At 42.2% G+C, this 21,697-nt stretch overlaps 2 protein-coding genes across 6 annotated transcripts in view; both read left to right on the forward strand.

The window, feature by feature from the left end:
- raraa (retinoic acid receptor, alpha a) overlaps positions 1–8,836 on the forward strand; it is a 142,777-nt gene extending 133,941 nt beyond the window's left edge. For all 4 annotated transcript variants that reach the window (XM_071463666.1, XM_071463667.1, XM_071463665.1 and 1 more), the window contains 5 exons: positions 4,930–5,090; positions 5,207–5,383; positions 5,538–5,742; positions 5,976–6,134; positions 6,366–8,836. In XM_071463666.1, coding sequence (XP_071319767.1) covers positions 4,930–5,090; positions 5,207–5,383; positions 5,538–5,742; positions 5,976–6,134; positions 6,366–6,562 — 899 coding nt within the window. In that variant the 3' untranslated portion in view covers positions 6,563–8,836. The remainder of the gene's footprint in view (positions 1–4,929; positions 5,091–5,206; positions 5,384–5,537; positions 5,743–5,975; positions 6,135–6,365) is intronic.
- Positions 8,837–10,180: 1,344 nt separating this feature from the next.
- On the forward strand, positions 10,181–21,633 carry mki67 (marker of proliferation Ki-67). Of its 2 annotated transcripts, XM_071463662.1 has the most exons (17): positions 10,181–10,514; positions 11,013–11,115; positions 11,505–11,586; positions 11,884–11,999; positions 12,453–12,522; positions 12,646–12,715; positions 12,966–13,622; positions 13,718–13,950; positions 14,050–14,884; positions 15,138–15,253; positions 15,581–15,758; positions 15,846–15,989; positions 16,589–17,517; positions 18,071–18,116; positions 18,245–18,328; positions 18,590–19,282; positions 19,624–21,633. In XM_071463662.1, the coding sequence occupies exons 2-17, from the start codon at positions 11,027–11,029 to the stop codon at positions 21,366–21,368; spliced, it is 6,087 nt and encodes a 2,028-aa protein (XP_071319763.1). In that variant the 5' UTR covers positions 10,181–10,514; positions 11,013–11,026; the 3' UTR covers positions 21,369–21,633. The 2 variants fall into 2 exon arrangements, with proteins under 2 accessions (XP_071319763.1, XP_071319764.1); XM_071463663.1 differs by lacking the exons at positions 11,013–11,115; positions 11,505–11,586; positions 11,884–11,999 and having other exon boundaries at positions 10,182–10,514.
- Positions 21,634–21,697: the final 64 nt, after the last annotated feature.

Below are 21,697 nucleotides of genomic sequence, written 5' to 3' on the forward strand. Positions count from 1 at the left end.
CTCTACTTAGTATTCATACGGTATCCAATCACGTACCATATCTCATAATGCTGGTGTGAGGCGGAAACCATCATCTTGTCAGTTCCTGCCATTTTTCTGAGACAATTCTCTGACCTTTGGTGTTCATCATAACAAAGTCAAAGTGAAATCAAAGCTGATACTATTAGCTATCAGCTGTTACCCTTTTAGCAGATTCTTTTAGTTTCAGCCTGAAGAAAATACCCGCTGTAAAAGCGAGACAAAGGGCAGCCGTGATGCAGACTGGCAGTAACAGTCAGGGTGTCGCCAGGCTTGGCAGGCCTCTGTGATGAATATGTTCTCACCTGCCGAGAGTGAAAGAGCAGGCGTCTGCTCCCATCATTGCACCCCAGGGGCTGTGTGAACATACACACTCTCACACACATACGCACAGGCAGTCAGACTTGATAAAGTAATTGGTAGAGGTGTGACCACAGAGAACTCAAGAGGCCAACAGGGTTTTTTGCCACAGCCTATCACATGACACAGTCTCGTATACACACAGACACAAACATCTACCTCTGTGTGGAGGATGCAGTAAACACAGTTAAATAGTCAGTTATAAGACGTATGTAAATAATATGTATTTGTGGACAGAAAGTGTAGCGCCTCTCCTCCTCTCCCAGGCCCACGTCTGATAAAACACACATGCACACAGCCTCCATTGCTCCATCCCTCCCTGCCTCCCGTCTTCCCAGCGCTATTTACCTCATCTTTGTGGTACGGCGAGTGCAGGGAGCGCTCCCCATGCCACAGCACTGTGGTTTACAGTAAAAGAAGTTATCCTCCAAGCTCCTTACCTTTGAATGGGGCCATTAATCATGGTTAGAAGGATCACAGCAGCCGGCTCTTTTACACACTTACACACACAGAGGCAAGCCGGCATATAATATGGGAATAGACTGGAGTTGGAGAGCCATCTAGTGGTGAAGAGGTAGTATTGCATAGAAAAAACATTTGGTAAAAATGATTTTCTGACAGGATTCCAGGCTGGAAATTTTATTATTGGCTAGATTTCGACCCACCTTTGCTCAGCTGGTTTTGGTTTAATAGTTCTGCCCTTTTCCAATTGTGGTCATTTTTTATGCAGAGTGTGCAGATTGTTCATCTTGTGTCCTCAGCAGTGACTTTGGCCAGTGAAAGTAGTCTGGGCTGGTGAGGAAGGAGAGGCCGGCCATCTGGGCCCAGCAGGGAGTCTCCCAGCCTCTCACACACACACACACACACACACACACACACACACACACACACACACACACACACTTAAAAATGCACACTTGTGAATAAATTCATGCACATGCTGAACATTAACATAAAAGGTGACTGACACAAACTGGTATGAATAAGAAAAAAAAAAACTCCTTTAACAGAAATACACTCGGACAGCTCCACTTAAACACCATGCACTCTCTGTCAGACACACACACTGAAGGTGGACCCCCCTGCTAGTGTTGTGTCGGGGGGTGGGGGGCGTCTGGGTGACCTTGCGTCTGCCGGCAGACAGCTCCAGATGACAGTGCCAGGCCTGCTGCCAGGTGGCAATGCCAAGCAAGATGGCATTGGAAAAGGGGGGGTATGTTGGGTACGTTAGGAGCAAGTGGAGGGTTACAAGGAAAGGGCTGTAGTGTAGGCTAGTGCCAGATTATTATTAACCTGACAGTGTGTTCCTAAAGCAGACCAAGATCGTGGCTAAAATGAGAAAAGATTTTAGTTATAAATAAAGTGAAACGTTGGAATAATGTTTGGAAGTATTGGCTCAGTCATGCTTGCACACTAGAATTTGCTTTTTACTTGAATTCTAGATGGTTTCACCTCTACATGCCTCTGAAATATACAAATAAAAAAAAAATATAGGACAGTAAAAATCACTTTTTGCTTGAAATGTTAAGAGCGCATAGGACAACGTACATTTTGACAAGAGGATGCAAGTTTGCTTTGCTTTTCTTTGTTGTAAAGGATCATAAGCCACAAACACTGTGACCACTGGCCGAGTGAAACAAAAATGACAAGCAGAAGTTACAGTATGCATATATGAAGCTGCCTTTAAGGCACATTTCAGTTATAGAATGTTAATTCCCACTGCAGACTCTTCTTCATTTTGAGTTTTTCTTTTACTTATGCAACTCAGTTGCATAATATTTTAAGTTTCAGTTCAGCTGCCGCCGCTCAGTACTTGCCTACCCTCTATCATCCCCTCCCCATTTTTTGTCAAGCTCTCCAAAAACCATCACCCACGTGTTCCTCGAGGAAGGTGTTATTCAGCGATAGAAAAAGTAATAAAAGTAAAATAAGATGTAGCAAAGAATGATGGAGAACAGGGCAAGGGGAGGATAACATCAGCCGGAAAGGCAGGACAGCAGAGCAAGATGAGGGCTGTGAGAGGGAAGAGTGCTGAACCCAGTGTGAGTGAGAATGAAAATCAGGAGTTGAGAGGGAGAGCGGAGGGAGGGAGGAGGGATGAGAGAGGCTGGAGGACAGAGGGAGGGAGAAAGTTTCATCACTGTCGACGGTGGCTCTGCGCTGCGAGCAGCAGGAGCGGGGGGAACATTGACATTTTTATCTTTCCATTGAATTTAATCTGTGTGATGGACGAGCTGCCAGTGCTTTAATTTTCCTCACACGAATTATCCCTGTCTGCCTACCTCTCTGTCTTGTACACAGACACAAACACACACACACAAATACATATACACACACATACACACAAATACATACACACTCCGGCACTAACAGAAATTGTCTATTAACTGCACGTTGCAGCTGAAATCCACTATGTGGACACATGATTGAGTGATGGCTGTGTGTGTGTGTGTGTGTGTGTATGTATGTGTGTGTGTTTGCACGCTGTCACAGTATTCTGTGCACGTTACACACTGACTCTTGTAAATCATTTTTATGCAATGGACATGTAACCACAAACAATTCAGGATGCAAGCTCTGCTATTAGCATTCATATTCTCATAATACATTTTGAAAGACGCATTGCTTGAAGTTAACACCCACACAAACATCAAAACGCACATTTGGGTCCACACACACACACACACACACACAATAAAAAAAGCAAGGCAGTATTTCTTTCATTTCAGCTCCCCTGCTACAGTCCCCCCCCCCCCTCCTCAAGTTATTGCATGTGGCAATTCGCCATGACAGATCGCCAGTCGTGCCTAATAGTTCTTTAATGACTTCATTAAATTGTGTTGTGCGGCTTATGATTGTGCTGCCAATTTGTCAGCGCGGGCAATGTCTGGGCGCTAGGGATGCCCCACTTTTATTTGTGAATTAATTGGACATCGATTGTTTTGCAGCCCTCCACCCCTCCCCTCATGGCAGAAAGGACACAGATTCCTAATCAGCACCATAAGCAGAGCTGGCCCAGATATGCTCAGCAGCTTACTCCACTTTTATGCAACTGGCCTCAAAAGCTGATGGTTGTTTAGGAGGACGTTCCCTCACTAACCAAGTCATAATTAGCTCATTAAAGTGAATAGAAGCAAAAGCTTTGTGCTGATTGGCTTGTTTTCACTGAAATGGTATCTGCAATATGCCGTTTTTGATGCGTCAGTTGTCCCATGTGTTTTGGTGACTATGGTTACATTAGCCTGCCTCCATGAGTACCAATAAAATGCTGGCACATAATGCATCACCATGCTCTATCTGCACAGCAGGGTCTTCTTCATTTCATGTTGAGGCGAGCAGTGCTTAGCAATAACATAGTGCAGCATCAGACTTCCAGCCCCCGCCTTCCTCCTTCCCTTCATGTTCTCCCAGGCAGGGAGGCCTGTCTGCGGGCTGATGAATGAGCAGCAGCACTGAGTAGTGCATCCCTGCCTGGCCCCGGGCCAGGCCCCTCTGTCACAGACACTGATCTCCCATCAGCCTGAGCGCTCTGGCCCTTAATGGTCAAGGTTAGGATTAAGACAAGGAAAATCTGATCTTAGGTCAGCAGCTAGGGGAAATTCAGGTACCCTGAGGGGAGGTAGAGATAACATTAGAAGAGGGGGATGATTTAAAGCAAAAACAATCCGATTTTGGAGAGGAGAGATGGCATGCATTGGTGAGAACAGAGCAAACTGAGGGGACAACAAGGAAAGCGAGTGTTGTATAATCAAGAGAGAGGGAGAAATGTGTGACAGAGAGAGAGAGAAAGCTGGAAGGTTTTTTCCGGTATGGGCTGAGCAGCCGAGCCCTTTTAAAACCATTAGAGGCAGGATATTTGTCATATTATGTTATTAGATTAGCCGGGACCCCTAATGAAAGCTGTGGCAATTTGTCAGCCTTATGGATAGCTCCATCCCCCACCACTATTTATCAAGTAGCACCCCATCTCACCCAACCCACCCCCACACTCAACACACACGTATACAACCCAAGTAATAGCTAAACTGCACCCCAGTGTGGATGGACTGGCAGAAATGGATCGAGCCTGTAATGGGATTCCAATGCTAAGCACCCTGCCTAGTGTTTTTTGTCATTTAGGTTGAGCAGACTATTCTCAGCTCAGATCGCCCAGAGGGAAAACGACACCGAATTATTTCAAGGTTTTTTTCCCTCCTCTCGCCATTACCATAGCCCTCGTCAAAGGAGCTGTCCGACAACATTTATCTTATAGCGTCAGATAAGAAAAGTGAAGCAGTGGTTGCTGCTGCTGTTTGCTACAGTGGGAACACCCTGTCCTGCTGACGACTTTGCCTTTTGATCTCGATCTCAATTTACTTTGGGCTGGTGTCAGGTGCTGCTAATGCAGGATTTAAAGTACCCAAGTTGCAACGCCCTTTCAAGCAGCCTTTACTTAAAAAAAACAGTAAACTGTATGAGACACAGTGTGAACAACTATTTAAAAGTAAAACACAAGTGTAGATGTTACGTTTGACCGTACCAATCTTTCCTCTTGTCCGTGTCTTCCTGTAGCGGTGAGGAACGACCGGAACAAGAAGAAGAAGGATGAGAAGAAGCAGGAGTGCACAGAGAGCTACGTGCTGAGTCCCGACACAGAGCAGATGATCGACAGGGTTCGCAAGGCGCACCAGGAAACCTTCCCCTCTCTCTGCCAGCTGGGCAAATACACTACGGTCAGTAGCGTGACACTGATAGTCCGTGTGTGCCTTCACTTGTTCACCTCTGTTACCTGTAGATCACCTTCACCCGCTTATATTTACATTTCTGCCACCTCTCCCCCTCCCTGCAGACTAACAGCTCAGAACGACGTGTGTCCTTGGATGTAGACCTGTGGGACAAGTTTAGTGAACTCTCCACCAAGTGCATCATAAAGACAGTGGAGTTTGCCAAGCAGCTGCCCGGCTTCACAACGCTCACCATTGCCGACCAGATCACTCTGCTCAAAGCCGCCTGTCTGGACATCCTGGTAAGAACAACTGCCCAGTTTTGTTTCCACAAAATTTCGCCAAAAATCACCCTGATTTTTTTTTTTTTAAAAAGGAGCAGAGGAAGGCGTCAAAATTTCTAACCAACTGCCCAGTGACACACTGAACAACCCGTTCTGCCTCTGCTGTCCACAGATACTGCGGATCTGTACACGCTACACACCAGAGCAAGACACCATGACTTTCTCAGATGGACTCACGCTAAACCGAACCCAGATGCACAACGCCGGCTTTGGTCCCCTCACCGACCTGGTTTTTGCCTTTGCCAACCAGCTCCTTCCTCTGGAGATGGACGATGCAGAGACAGGGCTGCTCAGTGCCATCTGTTTGCTGTGTGGAGGTACGAAAAGACCTATTGCACATTATCATCATCAACTGAAAGTTTGAAAAAGCCCGGAATGGTGCACTTAAATACTGGGACTGAGTGTCACCCCTGACTATGGATGAGAAAGGAGTAGTCTGCCGTGCTCTTTCATTGAGCACCACCTAGTGGCTAACTATAATCATGACAGTGGTAGAAGAGTATTAGAGAGTATTGACATGTTTTTTCTGTACTTTGGTGTTAATCCACAGATCGTCAGGACTTGGAAGAGGCAGATAAAGTGGACATCCTGCAGGAGCCCCTTCTGGAGGCGCTGAAGATTTACGTGAGGAAGAGGAGGCCCCACAAACCGCACATGTTCCCCAAGATGCTGATGAAGATCACTGATCTGAGAAGCATCAGTGCTAAAGGTCTGTGGTCCACACTTGGGGTTATCTGTGAATTGTGCTAAAAATATAAACTGATCAACTAGTTGTTCAGTTTGGCTGAAACATTGTGTTAATTTTGATAATCTTGACATTTCTATTTATAAATGTTACGCTTTTCTTGTTTTTTTTTTTTTGTTTTTTCCATTTCATATCATACTGTGTCAGAACTGCGGATGCTGATATTTTCTTGTATCTGTCCAACCCTGTCTACAGGAGCTGAGCGTGTCATCACCCTCAAGATGGAGATCCCCGGCTCCATGCCCCCTCTCATCCAGGAGATGCTGGAGAACTCAGAAGGCCTGGAAAGTGGTGCCACAGGCGGCCGGCCAAGTGGCGCCCCCCCAGGCAGCTGCAGCCCCAGTCTGTCCCCCAGCTCTGCCCAAAGCAGTCCAGCCACACAATCGCCGTAGGAGCGGCCCACCTTTGTATTTTTCCTCACAACGCTCTCAGTCTCCTCGCTCGATGTTCTGGAGGGGAGGGGTGAAGGAGGAGGACCTTGACTCTGACTGCTGAACACTGGAGACTGGCAGAGACAACCTCCTCCTCTCCTATGACACAAATCCCCACCTCCTGATCTGCTTTCCCTCACTCTGAAGCACTGTCCTGACGTGAGGGGAGGTAAGGCTAGGGCAGGCCGGGACAACAGGATGCCTCTGAGAGACCACACCGTAAACACTGCTGATGACTCCTCCTCCTCCCACTGCTGCTCCTCCCCTCTCCACCTTTCTCCAAAAGACCGATGGAAACAAATCTGGATGCAGTGGAGACCAGTTTTGAATGGGACTGAGATTGGGTGGGGCATCGTGGGACAAATGTATGGACAAGGACAATGCATACAGACTGACTTGACAAAACACCAGACACTTTTTTTGTTGTACTCTGAGGCAGACTGCAAGCTTTGGACTTGTCAAAAGACCCCCCCTCCTCCTCCTCATAGACTTTGGGTCTTTTCTCTTTTTCCAACTTAAAAAAAAACAGGATTTCGTACAAAAGATATATAAATATATATAGAAAAGTTAAGGAACTATTGTGATTGACATGTCCAGAAGAGAATGGCAGGTTGAAATGAGGACATGTTTTCTGAGATTAGAAATTGTTGTACTGCTTCACTGTTTGAATCTTTTCATACCCATCAAGAGTATTGAGAGAGATTGTTTCAGTTTTATCACATTTGTACATCCTTCTAATTAACAAAAAGCAAAAGATGATGAATTTTCTCTCCAGTCCACACATACAAACAAATGTGCACAGAAAACAAGTCGCAATGAATATCACCTTCTATTCCAGGTTGGATTTGTTTTCCTTTTTTCTTTTTTTTTTTTTTTTGCTTCCAAGAGAATGGAAAAAATGATTGTATGAACTCGGTTGTATGATATGGTCACAGGTCCTTTCAAGAAATCAAATTAATGAAGATTCATTATTAAGGTGTATTTTAAGTAGCCTTTGAGTTTGTGTATATAAGCTGTATTCATTTCTTTAAAACTATGAAGAGTTTTAGGCTTCACCTGATTTTTTTTTTTTTTTTTTTTAAAGAATACCTTTTATCTGTTTTGTTCATAGGTTTGTGATTCAAGAAAAGACATTTTGAGCACATTTTACTGAAGGAAGTTCTTTCATGTTTTGTGTCTTACTAAATACTGGACAGACCCTTAACCAATCACTGGCTGTTCAGAATGTGGCTTTCACAACCAATTTCAACCTTTGACCCCATTCACTTTTAAAACATGTTTTTACCTACAGTAGATAACAAAGTAGCACTCCAGTCGGGGCATAGCTTTTTGGCCATGTAGCAGAAAAAGATGGCGTTTCTGAAAATGGTGAGCTAGACGCCACCTGTAGCCCGGCAGATTCAAGTGAGCTACAGCAGCCCAGCTTCAAAGAGAGTTAAAATGTGAAGAATGGTGTACATACACACTGTATTAAACACAAGTGATTCTCAGTAGTCTCTGAATGGATCAACAATCTGTAGTGGATGGGAAAAGACTAGATTGTAGAAATCCCTCTACTTTTTCAGTGGTCAGGCAAGTTGAAGGTCCCAAATGTGATGTTTTTCAACTAAGTCCTCACAAAACTCCCTGTGGTAGAAACCAATATGTGACTTTTTGCCGGATCCAGAGCAACCTCGCACCCTGTGACTCACTTTACGCCAAAACGCCTTCACCGTTAGCACACGTCATCTAGACCATCGTTACTGTACACACGCCAATGTCTCAGGAAGGAATCATTTTTTGTGCTTGGCCTGTTCTTTGTATATGTTCTGTGCTGCACCCCTTAACCCTTCAATCACAGATGCACACACACACACTTCTGCTACTGAGCCCCTGAATTTTTCTTCAATCACTCACTTTTGTTCAGCCTGGCAGACCAGGACTTGTGCAGAGAGACACTGATCCCGCAACTTTACGACATAGGATGCCAGTGTGGAGTCTCTCTTGAGTCGTTCATGTGTTCTTTTTATTTGTACGGTCAAAGCTGCTTTCATCATTTAGGACTTAACCTGTCCAGAACGGCGCACAACGTTTCCCTCCACAGCTAATCTGGAATAGCAACAGACACACAGTCAGTTTGAGAAGTATGGAATATGTTGCAATTTGTCAAGATTATCAAGCGACTTTGAAAAAAAAACAAAAAAAAAACAACAAAAAAAGATTAAAAAATAAAACCAACATTTAATAATTATTAAATGTGTTTGTGTTGTTCACATGTGTCCTTCTTGTCATTCACTGCTACAGGGGCGTCTTTAGTAGGTTTTCATAGCTCATCAAAGAAGGAGTTCACGGAGAATCAGACCAGAAGGCAATCTGACTTTCTTTGGAGCATTGGAACCCATTTCCTTGTGTGTAGCCAGATTATAGCATTGAAGCGAATGATGGCACCGGTTCCCAGGTCCTCAGGTCACTTTTAATATTTAAATTCTTTGTTGCATATTTGCCATCAGCCACTAGATAAATACCAGACCAAAAATCTTCTTGATAATGACCTCAATCAAAATCAGCAATAAGGCTAGAATAAAGCAAAAACTTTGTAAATTTTAAATAAGAAATAACATTATTTCAGCAGCAGCTACATCCCTATTGGTTTGATCAAGTTTATGGTTTGTTAATATTAGCAAAGTGTGGATATACTTCTGTATAACAGACCTTACAGAGTGAATGCAATACATTTTGGAGTCTGTGCTTGTGCTGCTGCAGTGATTGCTCTTATTCTGTAATTGGCACTTGTCACCACAGGGGCCGCCGTTCAGCGAAACTGCCATACAGTCGCATTAAACAGACTGTATTGGAGGAAATGACATCAAACAAAAACTACCAATGTACCAAACCAGGCTTTGGCTGGATTTACAGATTGTTGCACAAGACTTAGCTCTACTGTGTGACTGTGTGTATGTGTGTGTGTGTACGTGTGTTTCGATCACTACATTGATCATTTCCGGGAATATGTAATGCTCACTGCTATGGTTTGTGTTTTCACTTTAGGCATTAAGGCATAAAACTTGAACACTTAAAAATAAATACAGCCCTTATTCATTTGAACTACACCTTTGCAATTAAAATGTTAAAATGTCCTGAGTCAAAAAGGTCTATTATGATTAACAAGTGCAATACTATAAATAACGGCTACTAAATGCTGCCATATCCTGTTAAACCCATGGCTGTTTATGTTGATCCATGCAACTGGAGTCTGCTGAGGCTTTTGAAAAATATCTTTAAGAAATCTTACATTATTCTTACAATTGTTATTATTATTATTATTATTATTATTATATGTATTTAGATGATTAATCTCTTTACTTAATACTGAAATGATTAAAGGAACCAGGAGAGCCGTCTTACCATGGACCCGGAAACTACTACTACTACGCCCCGCCCTCTTACAGAGACTGTGACGTTTCAACCAATCACAATCCTTCGCGCGGAATTTCAAACATTTTCAAATCACCATCCCCTTTACCGAAGTGAGATTGTTCCGCCAAATTCGTAAACAAAATAGTTCCTCTTAAATGAATGCACGTTATATTTCTTTCAGACAACTAAATCGATCTTTACAAATATTGCAACAAAAAATAATACATGTACTGTATCCCAAAACATCGGCTAATCCGACTGTTTCGAAGGGGTTTTGCCTATGTGTGGTTTGGCGGAGTGATACTAAGGTTCCTCTCTGGAAGAGGCGAAAGACGACAAGGCACGGCTGTTCAGGGAGGCTAACGTTAGCCATTCGTCGAGGTTCCTTGTATGGGTCGGGATGATATTAGTTGTACACTTAGTCTGATATGATATTATAGTCAAATTCCCCTTTGCCACATCCCGGTCGATGTTTATGGATATCCAGAAGTTGACGTGTCTTTGAACGAACTTACAGGTAAGGCTACAAGGCTTACAGTGTATGTTTTTCAGTTCGTCGTGAAGTCTTGCCGACATCATTTTTTAAGCACTTAGCGTTATGTTTCACTGGCAATGTTTTTTTTTTTTTTTTTTTTGTTACATAGAGTGGTTGCAAATGTCACTTCAGGTAATTTCTACGTTGGCATTTATACATGAAGTGATAGTAACGTTGCTACGCGACATTACACGTGGGAACCCGCTGGATTGAGTCTTGTGTTTTAACTTACACTAACAGCGATCTGATGACCCGAGTTCCCAAAATAACGCCGAATGTTAACCAAAGAAATTGTCAGAGGCTTGTCAATTAGCTTACTTTCTGATGACATTTCTTTAAGTGCACATCATGACATCGGTTTGTTCCATGTTTCTGCGAGGCTGCTGTTTGACTATAAATGTTAAAATCCACCCTTGCTTACCTAACGTTGTTACCTGCGATGTTAAGCTAGTTTTGACACTGGTTTGCTGACGTTTCTAGGTAACGTTACGAAAATGCCATTGCATGGCAAAATAGTCGTGATTAAGAGGACTGGAGGAGATGGGACTGAATTTCCTCTTACTGCAACATGCTTATTTGGAAGGTGAGTTCATTAAAATGTATTTAGTGGAGAAAATATAGTTTGTCATGTTTTCATATTTCAGAAATTGCACTAGTTTCACCTCATTCGATTTCTGTTGAGTAAAATAGACATTACCAGCACACTTTATGCGGGAGTCAACATTTACTATGTCTAGCCTCATGTTGGGGTTGATTGAAGTGCAGTCAAAACCCTTTCAGTTTGGAGGCGGGCCATCAGGTGCTCACGTCATAAGTTCACCTTTCTTTTAGCCCTTGGAATTTTTTTATTCAGATCTTGTGAACACACACTAGTTACATGACAGTGTGGTGACAGTCACTTAACATGTTGCTAAATGTCTTTTTTTTTTTTTTTTTTTTTTTTTGTTGGCACATTTCTTTGTGATCTTACAGGAAGCCTGACTGTGATATTCGTATTCAGCTTCCTCAAGTCTCCAAGGAGCATTGCAGAATTGACTTGAATGAAAATAAAGAGGTAATGCATGATATACTAAACATGACCACATTATTGGATCACAGTGTTTCAACCAAAAAGGATATGTTGGGTAATGACCAATTCTGATTGAATGGTCACATTAATGTCCTCATATTTTGACCATCACAATATAATTTTGTAGATGTAAAAAAAAACAAAAAAAAACAACTCTTTATTTAAACCACTTATGAATTGACAGCAGGAAATTTTGGCCTAGATAAAAGTGAAAGCCTAGTTGACATATTCTGCTTTTAGCTGCTTTCAGACTGAGGTTATTTTTATGTTTGTCTCTCCCAGGTCATTTTGACAAATTTGAGCTCAGTGAATCCAACCCGTGTCAATGGGGAGGCTCTACAGCAGTCTGAGCGTTTGAAGCATGGAGATGTGATAACAATTATTGACCGTTCTTTCAGGTATGTCTTTCAAAGTTTTTGGGTGTGGTGTTCAGTAGATATGAAGAGAAATTTTACCATTCTTGTCACTATTGAGACTTGTCGTTACTACAGACTCATAAAATGACTTGCATTGTATAGCATTAGCCATAATATGACCCTCAAATGCATTGTTGGACCCTTACACAGCTCAACACCTACTTCTAATGGAGTCATGAAACAACCTTCCTATACAGCAAATACAAGTTTTACAGTTATATCAACAGTTATGTTGATTATCTCTTTTCTCCACATACTTGCTTTTTCTGTGGAGTGCACATCAAATAGGTCTTTAAATTTAGAATAAACAGAATGTATTTAAAGAACAGATATACAGATTGTAATGGAAAATGGACATCCCCATAGCCCTGGTGTTAACATTTTCCATGACCTATGCGAGCATGAGTTACATTCTGTTGCACTTTGTGATTTCAGGTTTGAGTACCCTCCAGCACCCACACCAAAGAAGAGGTCTTCTGCAGGAGGCAAAAGTGAAACCCTCAAAGTAACTATTTATTCAGCTTTTATTACTCCAACTTTGCCGCCATCACAGTGCCTTGAATTTGCCTACACTCCTGATGAATTCTATTAATTTATAAATGTGTTAATGAAAATGTCTTATGTCTAGGTTCGTCAAGATCAGCAAGTGGTGGTCACTGGTGAAACAGGAGAAAAGAGGATCTCTGAAGTCTTCACAGGTGAGATTGTATCATAGAGATTATTCTGAATTAGCCATTTGCGTGTGCTATATTTGAACATGGCAGTTGTTGAACTTGTTGACTCTCGAACAGAAAATAAATAGAAAAATGATATCCGTGAAACTTTAGATTTAGAGCATTTAAGAGTGAACCGCATATGTGTTTTTATGTAATCTGTCCTGGCGATTTGGTGCTTAAAGTTTGTGTTGTTTTGTTTTGTTTTTTTTTTTTGTTTGTTTTTTTGTGAAAGATGGAATTAATCATGACAACATCCAGCGGTCCCTTGAGAAAACTGTGGAGGTGGAATCCAAGGGGGATGGTAGCCTGCTGCAAAGCAAGACCAGTTCCCCCTTCGATGATCTGTATCAAATGATCAAAAAGTCTCTTGATGTCAAGACCCCTCGGAAATCTTGTGCCAGTCTGCTTCAAACGCCTACCTCAAGGTTTTGCACTCCAAAACCAGGTTCAGTCAAGAAAAATGATGGGAAACCTGTCATTTCCACAGAAGACAAAAGCATTCCTAAGAAGGATGATGCTAAAGTCTTTCCTGGAGCTGATGAAACCAAGGGGGAAGTTGTTGGTACTGGTAATGGGACCCCAAAGTCTGTTAAGAAGCAGAGGAAGTCCTTCCAGGTTCCTTCTGACATAGCTGCACCTGTAGCTGTAGAAGCTGAACATACAGCCATGTCTGAAACAACTTTGCCTCAGAAGAGAAACCGTGCCAGCCCCCAGAGGTTTACTGTGTCTGAGGTCATTGAGCAAGTTTCTGATCAAACGCCAAAGTCACCAATGAAAAGAAGGAGCAAGGAGGCTACACCAAGCAAAGCTAAAGTGACAAACGAACAAGAGCAAGCAATGACTTCTCCCAAAACAAAGCATCTTCAAAAGGCATCACCAAGGAACTCAGGTGTGTTGTGAACCAGATCAGTCATTATTCAAGCATGTTTGTGTAAGATAAATTTGGTGGATTGATAACAAGATCAACAACAATTTGTTTTTTAGTGAAAGAGATGTCCAAAAAACGCAAAAGTGGAGAACTTGCAGCCGACTTGCCCATACCACAAATGAAAAAGAAGCGCGTTTCCTTTGGAGGTTACCTGAGCCCCGAGTTATTTGACAAAAGGCTGCCTCCTGACTCCCCATTATGTAAGGGAGCTGCTCCACGGAGAAGCTTGTGTCTGTCTAGACCCAAACAGTCACTCCTTAGAAGAGCATCAGTCACTGGCTTACTGAAGGTAAGACTTTAGCAGAGATGTTGACTCAAGTATAAGGACATAACAATATGATTGCTATGACTAATATAATCTCATTAAACTGTATCTTGTTCTACATAGGAGTTTGAACAAAACAGCCCAAATGCGCAAAGAAGTCCCGCAAAGAAGAGGACTCCATCACCTAAAAAGTCAGCAAGTGCCAAGAACGCTTCTCCTAAGACACCATCACCAGGAAAGAAATCACCGAAATCTAGGTCCCCGTCTCCCAAGGCAGCATCTACTGGAAAGAAATCACCAAAATCCAGGTCCCCGTCTCCCAAGGCAGCATCCCCTGGAAAGAAATCACCGAAATCCAAGTCCCCATCTCCAAAGGCAGCAACTCCTGGAAAGAAGTCACCGAAATCCAAGTCCCCATCTCCAAAAGCAGCATCTCCTGGAAAGAAATCGCCAAAATCCAGGTCCCCGTCTCCAAAAGCGGCATCTCTTGGAAAGAAATCACCGAAATCCAAGACTCCGTCTCCTGCAAGGGGAAGGTCTCCCTCGAAGAAATTGGAAACTCCTAAGACCAGTGAACAGCCTAAAACTCAACCCAAGTCTTCAACCCCAGGTCGTGTTTCTTACAAAGAAACTCCTACTGGCAAGAAGAGGTCATCCCTGGTAGCATCAAGTCCCTCCACTAAGGATATTGTTCCCACTGTTTTTGTAACACCAGCTACGATCCCCTGTATTTCAGGGGTCCGTACCTCCACAGGGCGCTTCTCTGTGTCACGCATCAAAACTCCATCTCCACTTGCTGAAGATGCTGTTACTGACAAGATGCCTTCAGTCACCGTTACCCCTAAAATACCTCTGAAGAGGAGGAGCATGAAGAGCACCTCACGGAAGACTCCAAGTATTTCCAGGAGCGCTGTAAAAGTAATGCGCAGAAGTGGCATTTCACGGGCATCTATCAAAGGTATGTTTGACCCTGAAATTTGTTATGTAACTGTAAACTAGAAATCTTGTCTTTGTTCTTAGTATTTTATCAACAATAGAAACTTTTTTCAATTCCAAAAAATGTCAATTGTCAGTGTTGGTGTGTGTCAATTGTGAAAGCCACTCAACTAATACATTTACATACAGTTTGACTTATTCCATCAATCGGGGCTGTTTGTAGGTTTGGGCTGTCAATGTCTGATGTAAGAAGATGTTTTTTTTTCTCATTTCAGTCAAAGATACCTGGGTAGACATTGTGAAATTTGGTCAAACTAAGGCTCAAGTGGCTGCTCCAGCAAAAAGAATGGTCATCAAAAAGACTATGAAGAAGGCTGTGTCGAAACCACAGGTAAAATAATATACTGTAGCAATTAAATCATACATTTACATTGTCATGTTTCTTCTAGTCTTGCAACAACCTGAACCTGTTGGATTTCATTATAAACAAATGACTTCTACTACATTCAGTGTTTTGCTGAATGTGACCTTTTGATAACTAAACTGTTAAGAAAAGATATTGTTCTGTCATACAGGACATTTTCAACTAAGTTTAACATGCATAAACTTGCCTCATGTGTTAACTTATACAGAATGACAGTGATAGGTTTTTATCTTGCTGTTAGGTTTAAATGGTTACCATTGAAAACTGCAATGACCATGTCTCTCTCAATCACAGACCCCTGCAAGAAAACTTAAGGGCCATGTCAGCACTGGACATGCAGATTCACCTGTTACCATTGTTGTGGGCAGAGCTTACAATCAAAAGGTTGTACATCCAACTGGTGCTGCACCAAGAGTGGTCACCAATACTGCTCTCTTCAAAAAGAACATGAAAATGGATGAAGACTTGACTGGTATTAATCCTTTTCCATCCTAACAAATGGAAACATTTGGACTTTGTTCTTTACTATATTTGCTAATGTTGTGCTTTGTGATTTCAGGAATTTCTGAAATGTTTAAAACACCTGTAAATGAGAGGAGGAGGAGATCTGTCATCGATGACAACAGTGCCACTGAGACACCAGTGGGAGTTCTGGCCACATCTGTGGTAGAACCGTCAGTTTTAAACACACCAGAGGAGCCAGGTAAAGTGTGTGAAAATATTGTAGCTGGGAAATAATGAAAGCATGAAATTTATATTTCACAAATGGGTTTTTTTTGTTTTTTTTGTGCAAGCCTAAATTTTGATTTGTGACATAAAACAAATACAGTGTAGTCTTAAATTTAACCAAATGTTAAATATTTCTGCACAGTTACATTCAAGTGCATTATCAGCAGGTTTACTGGTCTCCCTGAAGAGAAAATACTTTGTTTACTATGTGATTTTAGGTGAGACTGAAGAGGACATCCATTTTATGTCTTATTATTCAACATATGATTTAAGGGCTACACTATCTAGTCAAATGTATGATAAGAACTTTGTGCTGTTTCAGGAAGGGAAGCTTTTTGCATGGCTGTTTTTATTTGCAGAGCTTGGGGCAAAAGACAAAGTTCTTGTGAAGTTATGTTCATTTTCATGTTTAACAAATGTGTAATTTCCATTTTTTGTTGAGTAATCCACGTTAGCTGTGAACTTGAATGACACAATTACTATTCTGCTTAGTCACTTGACTAACAGGGCTGATAAATTAGACCTTTTTAGTTTGTAATGGCATAAACCAATGAAATGTGGTGTATTTTACAGGGGAAATGATGGTGTCTCCTCTGAGTGTGACATCTACAGTGACAGGCAGAAGATACAACAATGAAGCAGTGCAGCGCCTCCTTAATGGAGATCAAGAATCTAGCTTCGTCAGTGAGAACCCTGCCTTGGAGAATCACTCTGACTCTACTGAACAGCAGTGCACAGATGTGAAGGCAACCCATGCAAGAACTCCCAAACAGAAGCCAGAACAACCAGAGTGTCTCACTGGAGTGAAGAGGATCATGAAGACGCCAGGACAGAAGGCCGAACCAGTTGAGGATCTGAGAGGGAAGATTTTGAAAACACCTAAGCAGAAACCTGAAAAACAAGAGTGTCTCACTGGAGTTAAGAGAATCATGAAGACTCCAAGACAGAAGGCTGAACCTGTAGAAGACATCAGAGGAAAACTTCTGATAACTCCCAAACAGAAGCCTCAACAACAAGAGTGCCTCACTGGAGTTAAGAGAATTTTTAAGACCCCACAACAGGAGGTGGAACCTCTTGAAGACCTTCAAGGAAAATGCCTGAAGACTCCCAGAGCTCTAGAGGCTGGTGATGTCAGTCTGGATGGTATCAAGGAGCTTCAGAAGACACCAGCACACATAAAAGAATCTGAAGACCTGTCTGAAGTGGCATACATGAAAACTCCAAATGTGAAGTGCTCCCCGTTGGTGTGTCTAACGGATGTCAAGAGAATAATGAAGACACCCAAAGAGAAAAGTGCTCCAGTTGAAGATATGGTTGGTGTGAAGAGGCTCATGAAAACTCCCAGAGAGAAAGCTGAACCTGTTGAGGAGAACTTCGGTATCAAGGCACTCATGAAGACACCAAGGCTGAGGGGAAATGCTCCAGTAGAAGACTTTGAGGGACTCCAAGAGCTCATGGAGGAGCCACTGACTGATCCCTCAGGACCAGTGAAAACAGATGAGGTAATGATGGAAACACTTGCATCATTTTTTTTTGTTATTTTATTGGAAGGATTTGTTTGAATTCAGTATGTGAGAGCAAAAAGAAACTTACATCAGTCAGCATAGTGTGATCAGCAATAGAAACATTTGTGATTCAGAGAAGACAAATCTGAGCTCAGTAAAAATCTTTTTATTGGGATAGTTTACAATGACTAAGTCTTTCACATTACTACAAGTCATCTGATTGAATTTGAGAAAATTCAAGAAAATATTGATTAAAAGCTTTGACATGAGTGTCAGATGCGCGTGCGCGCGCGCGCACACACACACACACACAGATGAGCAAACGATTTGCAGCTTCTCATTTCACTGATTATAATGCACGTCTAAACTTTTAGGCTCCTCATTTCATTTTTCATCAACAAATTTTTGCAGGGGCCAAAATGAACAAATTATGCCCTCTGAAGCTGACAATATTAAATTTCACTAAACTAACCTGGTGTTGTCTGCAGTGTTTTCTTGCTTTATTTCACAGTGATGGCCAATTGTCTAAAATGTTTATTATTTTTAACAGGTTGAAGATCAGACACCTCCAGATTGTGGTGTAGACATGGAAAAAGGTTAGTTGCTTAAGTTTAATAAGAATAATGTTGGATAAGCAATAAATTGTATTACAGTGGTTATAAAAGCTACATTGCACCGAGCTGATTATTTTTTGTTCTTTCCTTGTCCTCTGTTCCTTGTATAGAACTAGACTTTGCCCATGGGGAGCCTCAAGCTGAAACACCATCAGATGTGATCAATAATGTTCTTCACATTGACATGGCAAAAGGTAAATTTACTAATATTTGTCCCTTTTTTTTTTTTTTTTTTTTTTTAAATTGGTTTGTTATGTTAAAATTATCATGAGATTATGTTACACGAAACCTGAAAAACATGGACTTTGAGAGTGTCCCTTCCTGTCTGAAAGTTATATCACATCAATAAAATGTGGGACATTCAGGTTATATACACTAAATGTCAAACATGAACACAAAGTATACCATGCAAGAATTTCAGAAGCTTTTTCCCCCCTTTGTGTGTCTTATTTTAGAAGCAGATACAAATGACGTTCTTGTTCATAACCATATGGAAGAGGTGCCAAGTGGACAAGATGATAATGAATCATCAGATGTCATGGAAACTCTCTCTCAGGCAGCTGTGAATGAGAGCTTACCTGTGGAACAACCCAAAGTGGATGCAGTAGATGAGAATTTATCTGGAGAACAACCAGAAGTGGAGACTGCTACTGGCAAAGTTGCAGAATTGGGTACGACTGCTGCAGATGCTGACAATGAGAAGAAGCCTGTTCGAGGCCGAAGAGCAAAAACGGTGGAATCTAAGGCAGCTGAGGATAAACAAGAGGCACCAGAGCATTCTGAAGATCCGGTTGCCCCAGCTCCAGTCAGAGGAAGAAGAGGGAAGAAAACTGAAGCTACAGCTCCGTCCACTGTTAGACAAACAACAAGAAACAGAAACAAGGATGTTGAGCTTGCAATGGAAGAAAGTGCCCCGCAGTCTTCTAAAGTTGCCCTTAAGCCTAAAAGAGGAAGAAATGCCAAAAAAGCTTCCGAAGATCAAGCTGAAACTGTGGAAGAGGTTGCTGCTGAAACAGAAATGGTGCCAGAAGTTGTGAATGACAGCGCAGCACCCCAGGAGAAGGCTGTATCAAAGCCCAAGCGAGGAAGAAAACCTAAACAAGAATCTGAACAGTCTCAGTCAGTGCCAAATGTTGACGTGGCAGAAGGTATATCATCTTTCTTGTGTCATCTGTCTTCTTTGTTTCTATTTTCACTATTTCTGACCCCATACACTACATGTGAGAGAGAAGGAAATTTACACATTTTGAGTTGATAGTTGTATGTCTCATTTAACAAAGCACAACAGGATGTTTAAGTTGGCTATAAACACAAGTGTTGACTAAAGTAGATTCCCTGTGCTTAGTCAGTTTAATGTGTGTATGCACCTTGCCATAGATTTTCACTATAAAAAATCCTTTCATGTTCTGTATTTGAGTTATTTGATAGTTGAATGCTGAAACACTGTAAGCGATAACATTTCTCCATTATTTTCTCCTTTCATTTTTAGATGCAAATGAAGTCTGCACTGACAAGCTGGAGCAGGTGCCCAATGAAAATGATGAAACTAAATCACCTGTAACTGAGAGTTTACCTGAATTGGACACAGAAACTTGTCCTGACTCAGATGCAGCTGTTCAGAAGAAATCTGTCCGAGGCCGAAGGGCAAAAATGCCTGAAGCTAAAGCAGCTGAAGATAAACAGGAGGCAACAGACAATTCTGAAGATCTAGCTGTCCCTGCTCCAGTCAGGGGAAGAAGAGGGAAGAAAACTGATGCCACTGCACCACCTGCTGTTAGACAAACAACAAGAACCAGAAATGCAAAGTCTCAAGGAAGCACCTCTGATAATAAACCCGAAATGGTGCTAGAGAAATCAGTGGAAACGCAACCAATGACTGAGACGTCCACTGATGTGGTGAGTGACCAGACTTCTCTGATAAATACCAGCCAAGAAGGAAATGATTCTGTATCCCCTGCAGAGGAAGCTGTTGTGAAGCCCATTCGAGGGAGAAAAACTAAACAAACACCTGTTGAGCCACCTCAACCAGAGGAAGAGAAAAGTGAAGTTGAAGATCCTCAACCCCAGCAGACCATTCCCATAGTTGGAAAACCCAGAAGAGGGAGAAAAACCAAAATTGATTCTGTTGAACAAAATGAGGATGCAGAAGACACAGTTGTCACTGTGGAGACCAAACAGCAGTCCCAGCCTCCAGTCAGAGCTAGGAGGGGAAGAAATGCTAAACAGGAAGAAGAAAAGCCAGACAATGATGTTGAGACTACTGCAGCTGAGACTCCTGAATCTCAGGAGCCAGTTAAAAAGAGGAGAACCAGAAAGGCTGAACAAGCTGCTGAGACTGTTGTCCCCAGGGAGGTTGAAGCGTTGCCTGTTGAACCAGTGACACAGGTTAATGTGGCTACAAAACCCAAGAGAGGAGGGCGAAAAGCAAAGCAAGACACTGAGAGTGAAATCCCTGTTGAGTCCACTGAGGTTCAAGAGCTCTCTGCTGTCAGCTCCACAGACAAACCCAAACGGGCAAGGAGAGGAAAACAAATTACTGAAGAGGTTGGACTCACTGCTGTAGTAACAGAGGAAAAAGCTGACCATGAGCTGGAGGCTGAAGAGAAGAAAACTGCCGAGCCAGATGCTCCAGTCATTAAACCTAGCAGGGCAAGGGGGGTGAAAACTGTGAAAAATGAGGTTTCACATGCCATTCCAGCCAAGAGAGCACGTCGAGGTGCCGCTCTTTCCCTGGAGGAGAACAATCAAGAATCTACAGCCCAGGTTTCAGAATCTGTTCCAACCTCAGTAGAGCCACCTAAGAGGGGGAGGCGGGCAGCAGCAAAGCCCACAGCAGATGAATCCACAGTGAGCAGTGACCAGGCAAAGCCCTCTGAAGATTTAAGCAATGCTGTTGTGGAAGACACAAAAATGTCCAAAAGATCTGTCAAGTGGAAAGCAGAATTGGAAGTCTTTCAGATTCCAAAAGTAACACCTGTAAAAGCTGTTCGAGGCAGGAAGTCAAAACTTGGAGACCAGGTTGAAACTGAAAGCAAAAATGTGTCAAAGGCTGCCAGCAAAACTGAAGAGAAGGATCTCTCAGATGAAGTTGTTGACGCTCAGCCAATCAAGAGAGCCAGGCGAGGGGCAAAGGTCGCTGATGAGGCGGGGTCCTCATGCAAAGTGGACCCAAAGAAAAGTGCTGAAGCTGAGACACAGCCAAAACCCAGAAGAGGAAGACCAGCAAAGAAATAAGAGCATTTGTATATATTCTTAATCACAGTTACCTTTTTCCTTAAAACCTTTTGTACTTGTAATGTTTTAGATTGTGAGGTGTTTTAGAAAGTAGTTTTTATAGATTGAAAATGAAGCACTGTTCATTTTTTCCATGGCTGCAGGGAATCTTGTTTTAACCCTTTATTTTATGACAAGTTGTATTCATTGATTTTTTTTTTTTCTTTCAGATATTTTTATGGTTGGAAAAAAGTGGTTATTAAATTTTTTTTGTATAATGAAAAAACTGGTCTGAATTTGTCTGAATCTTTAAAATTTTCTGTTAATCAGTGCATTCATGTGTGGCATTA

This window comes from Trachinotus anak, unplaced genomic scaffold, assembly GCF_046630095.1.
Source record: "Trachinotus anak isolate AG129_WGS33_773 ecotype Australia unplaced genomic scaffold, CSIRO_AGI_Tana_v1 ptg000025l, whole genome shotgun sequence".
NCBI lineage: Eukaryota > Metazoa > Chordata > Actinopteri > Carangiformes > Carangidae > Trachinotus > Trachinotus anak.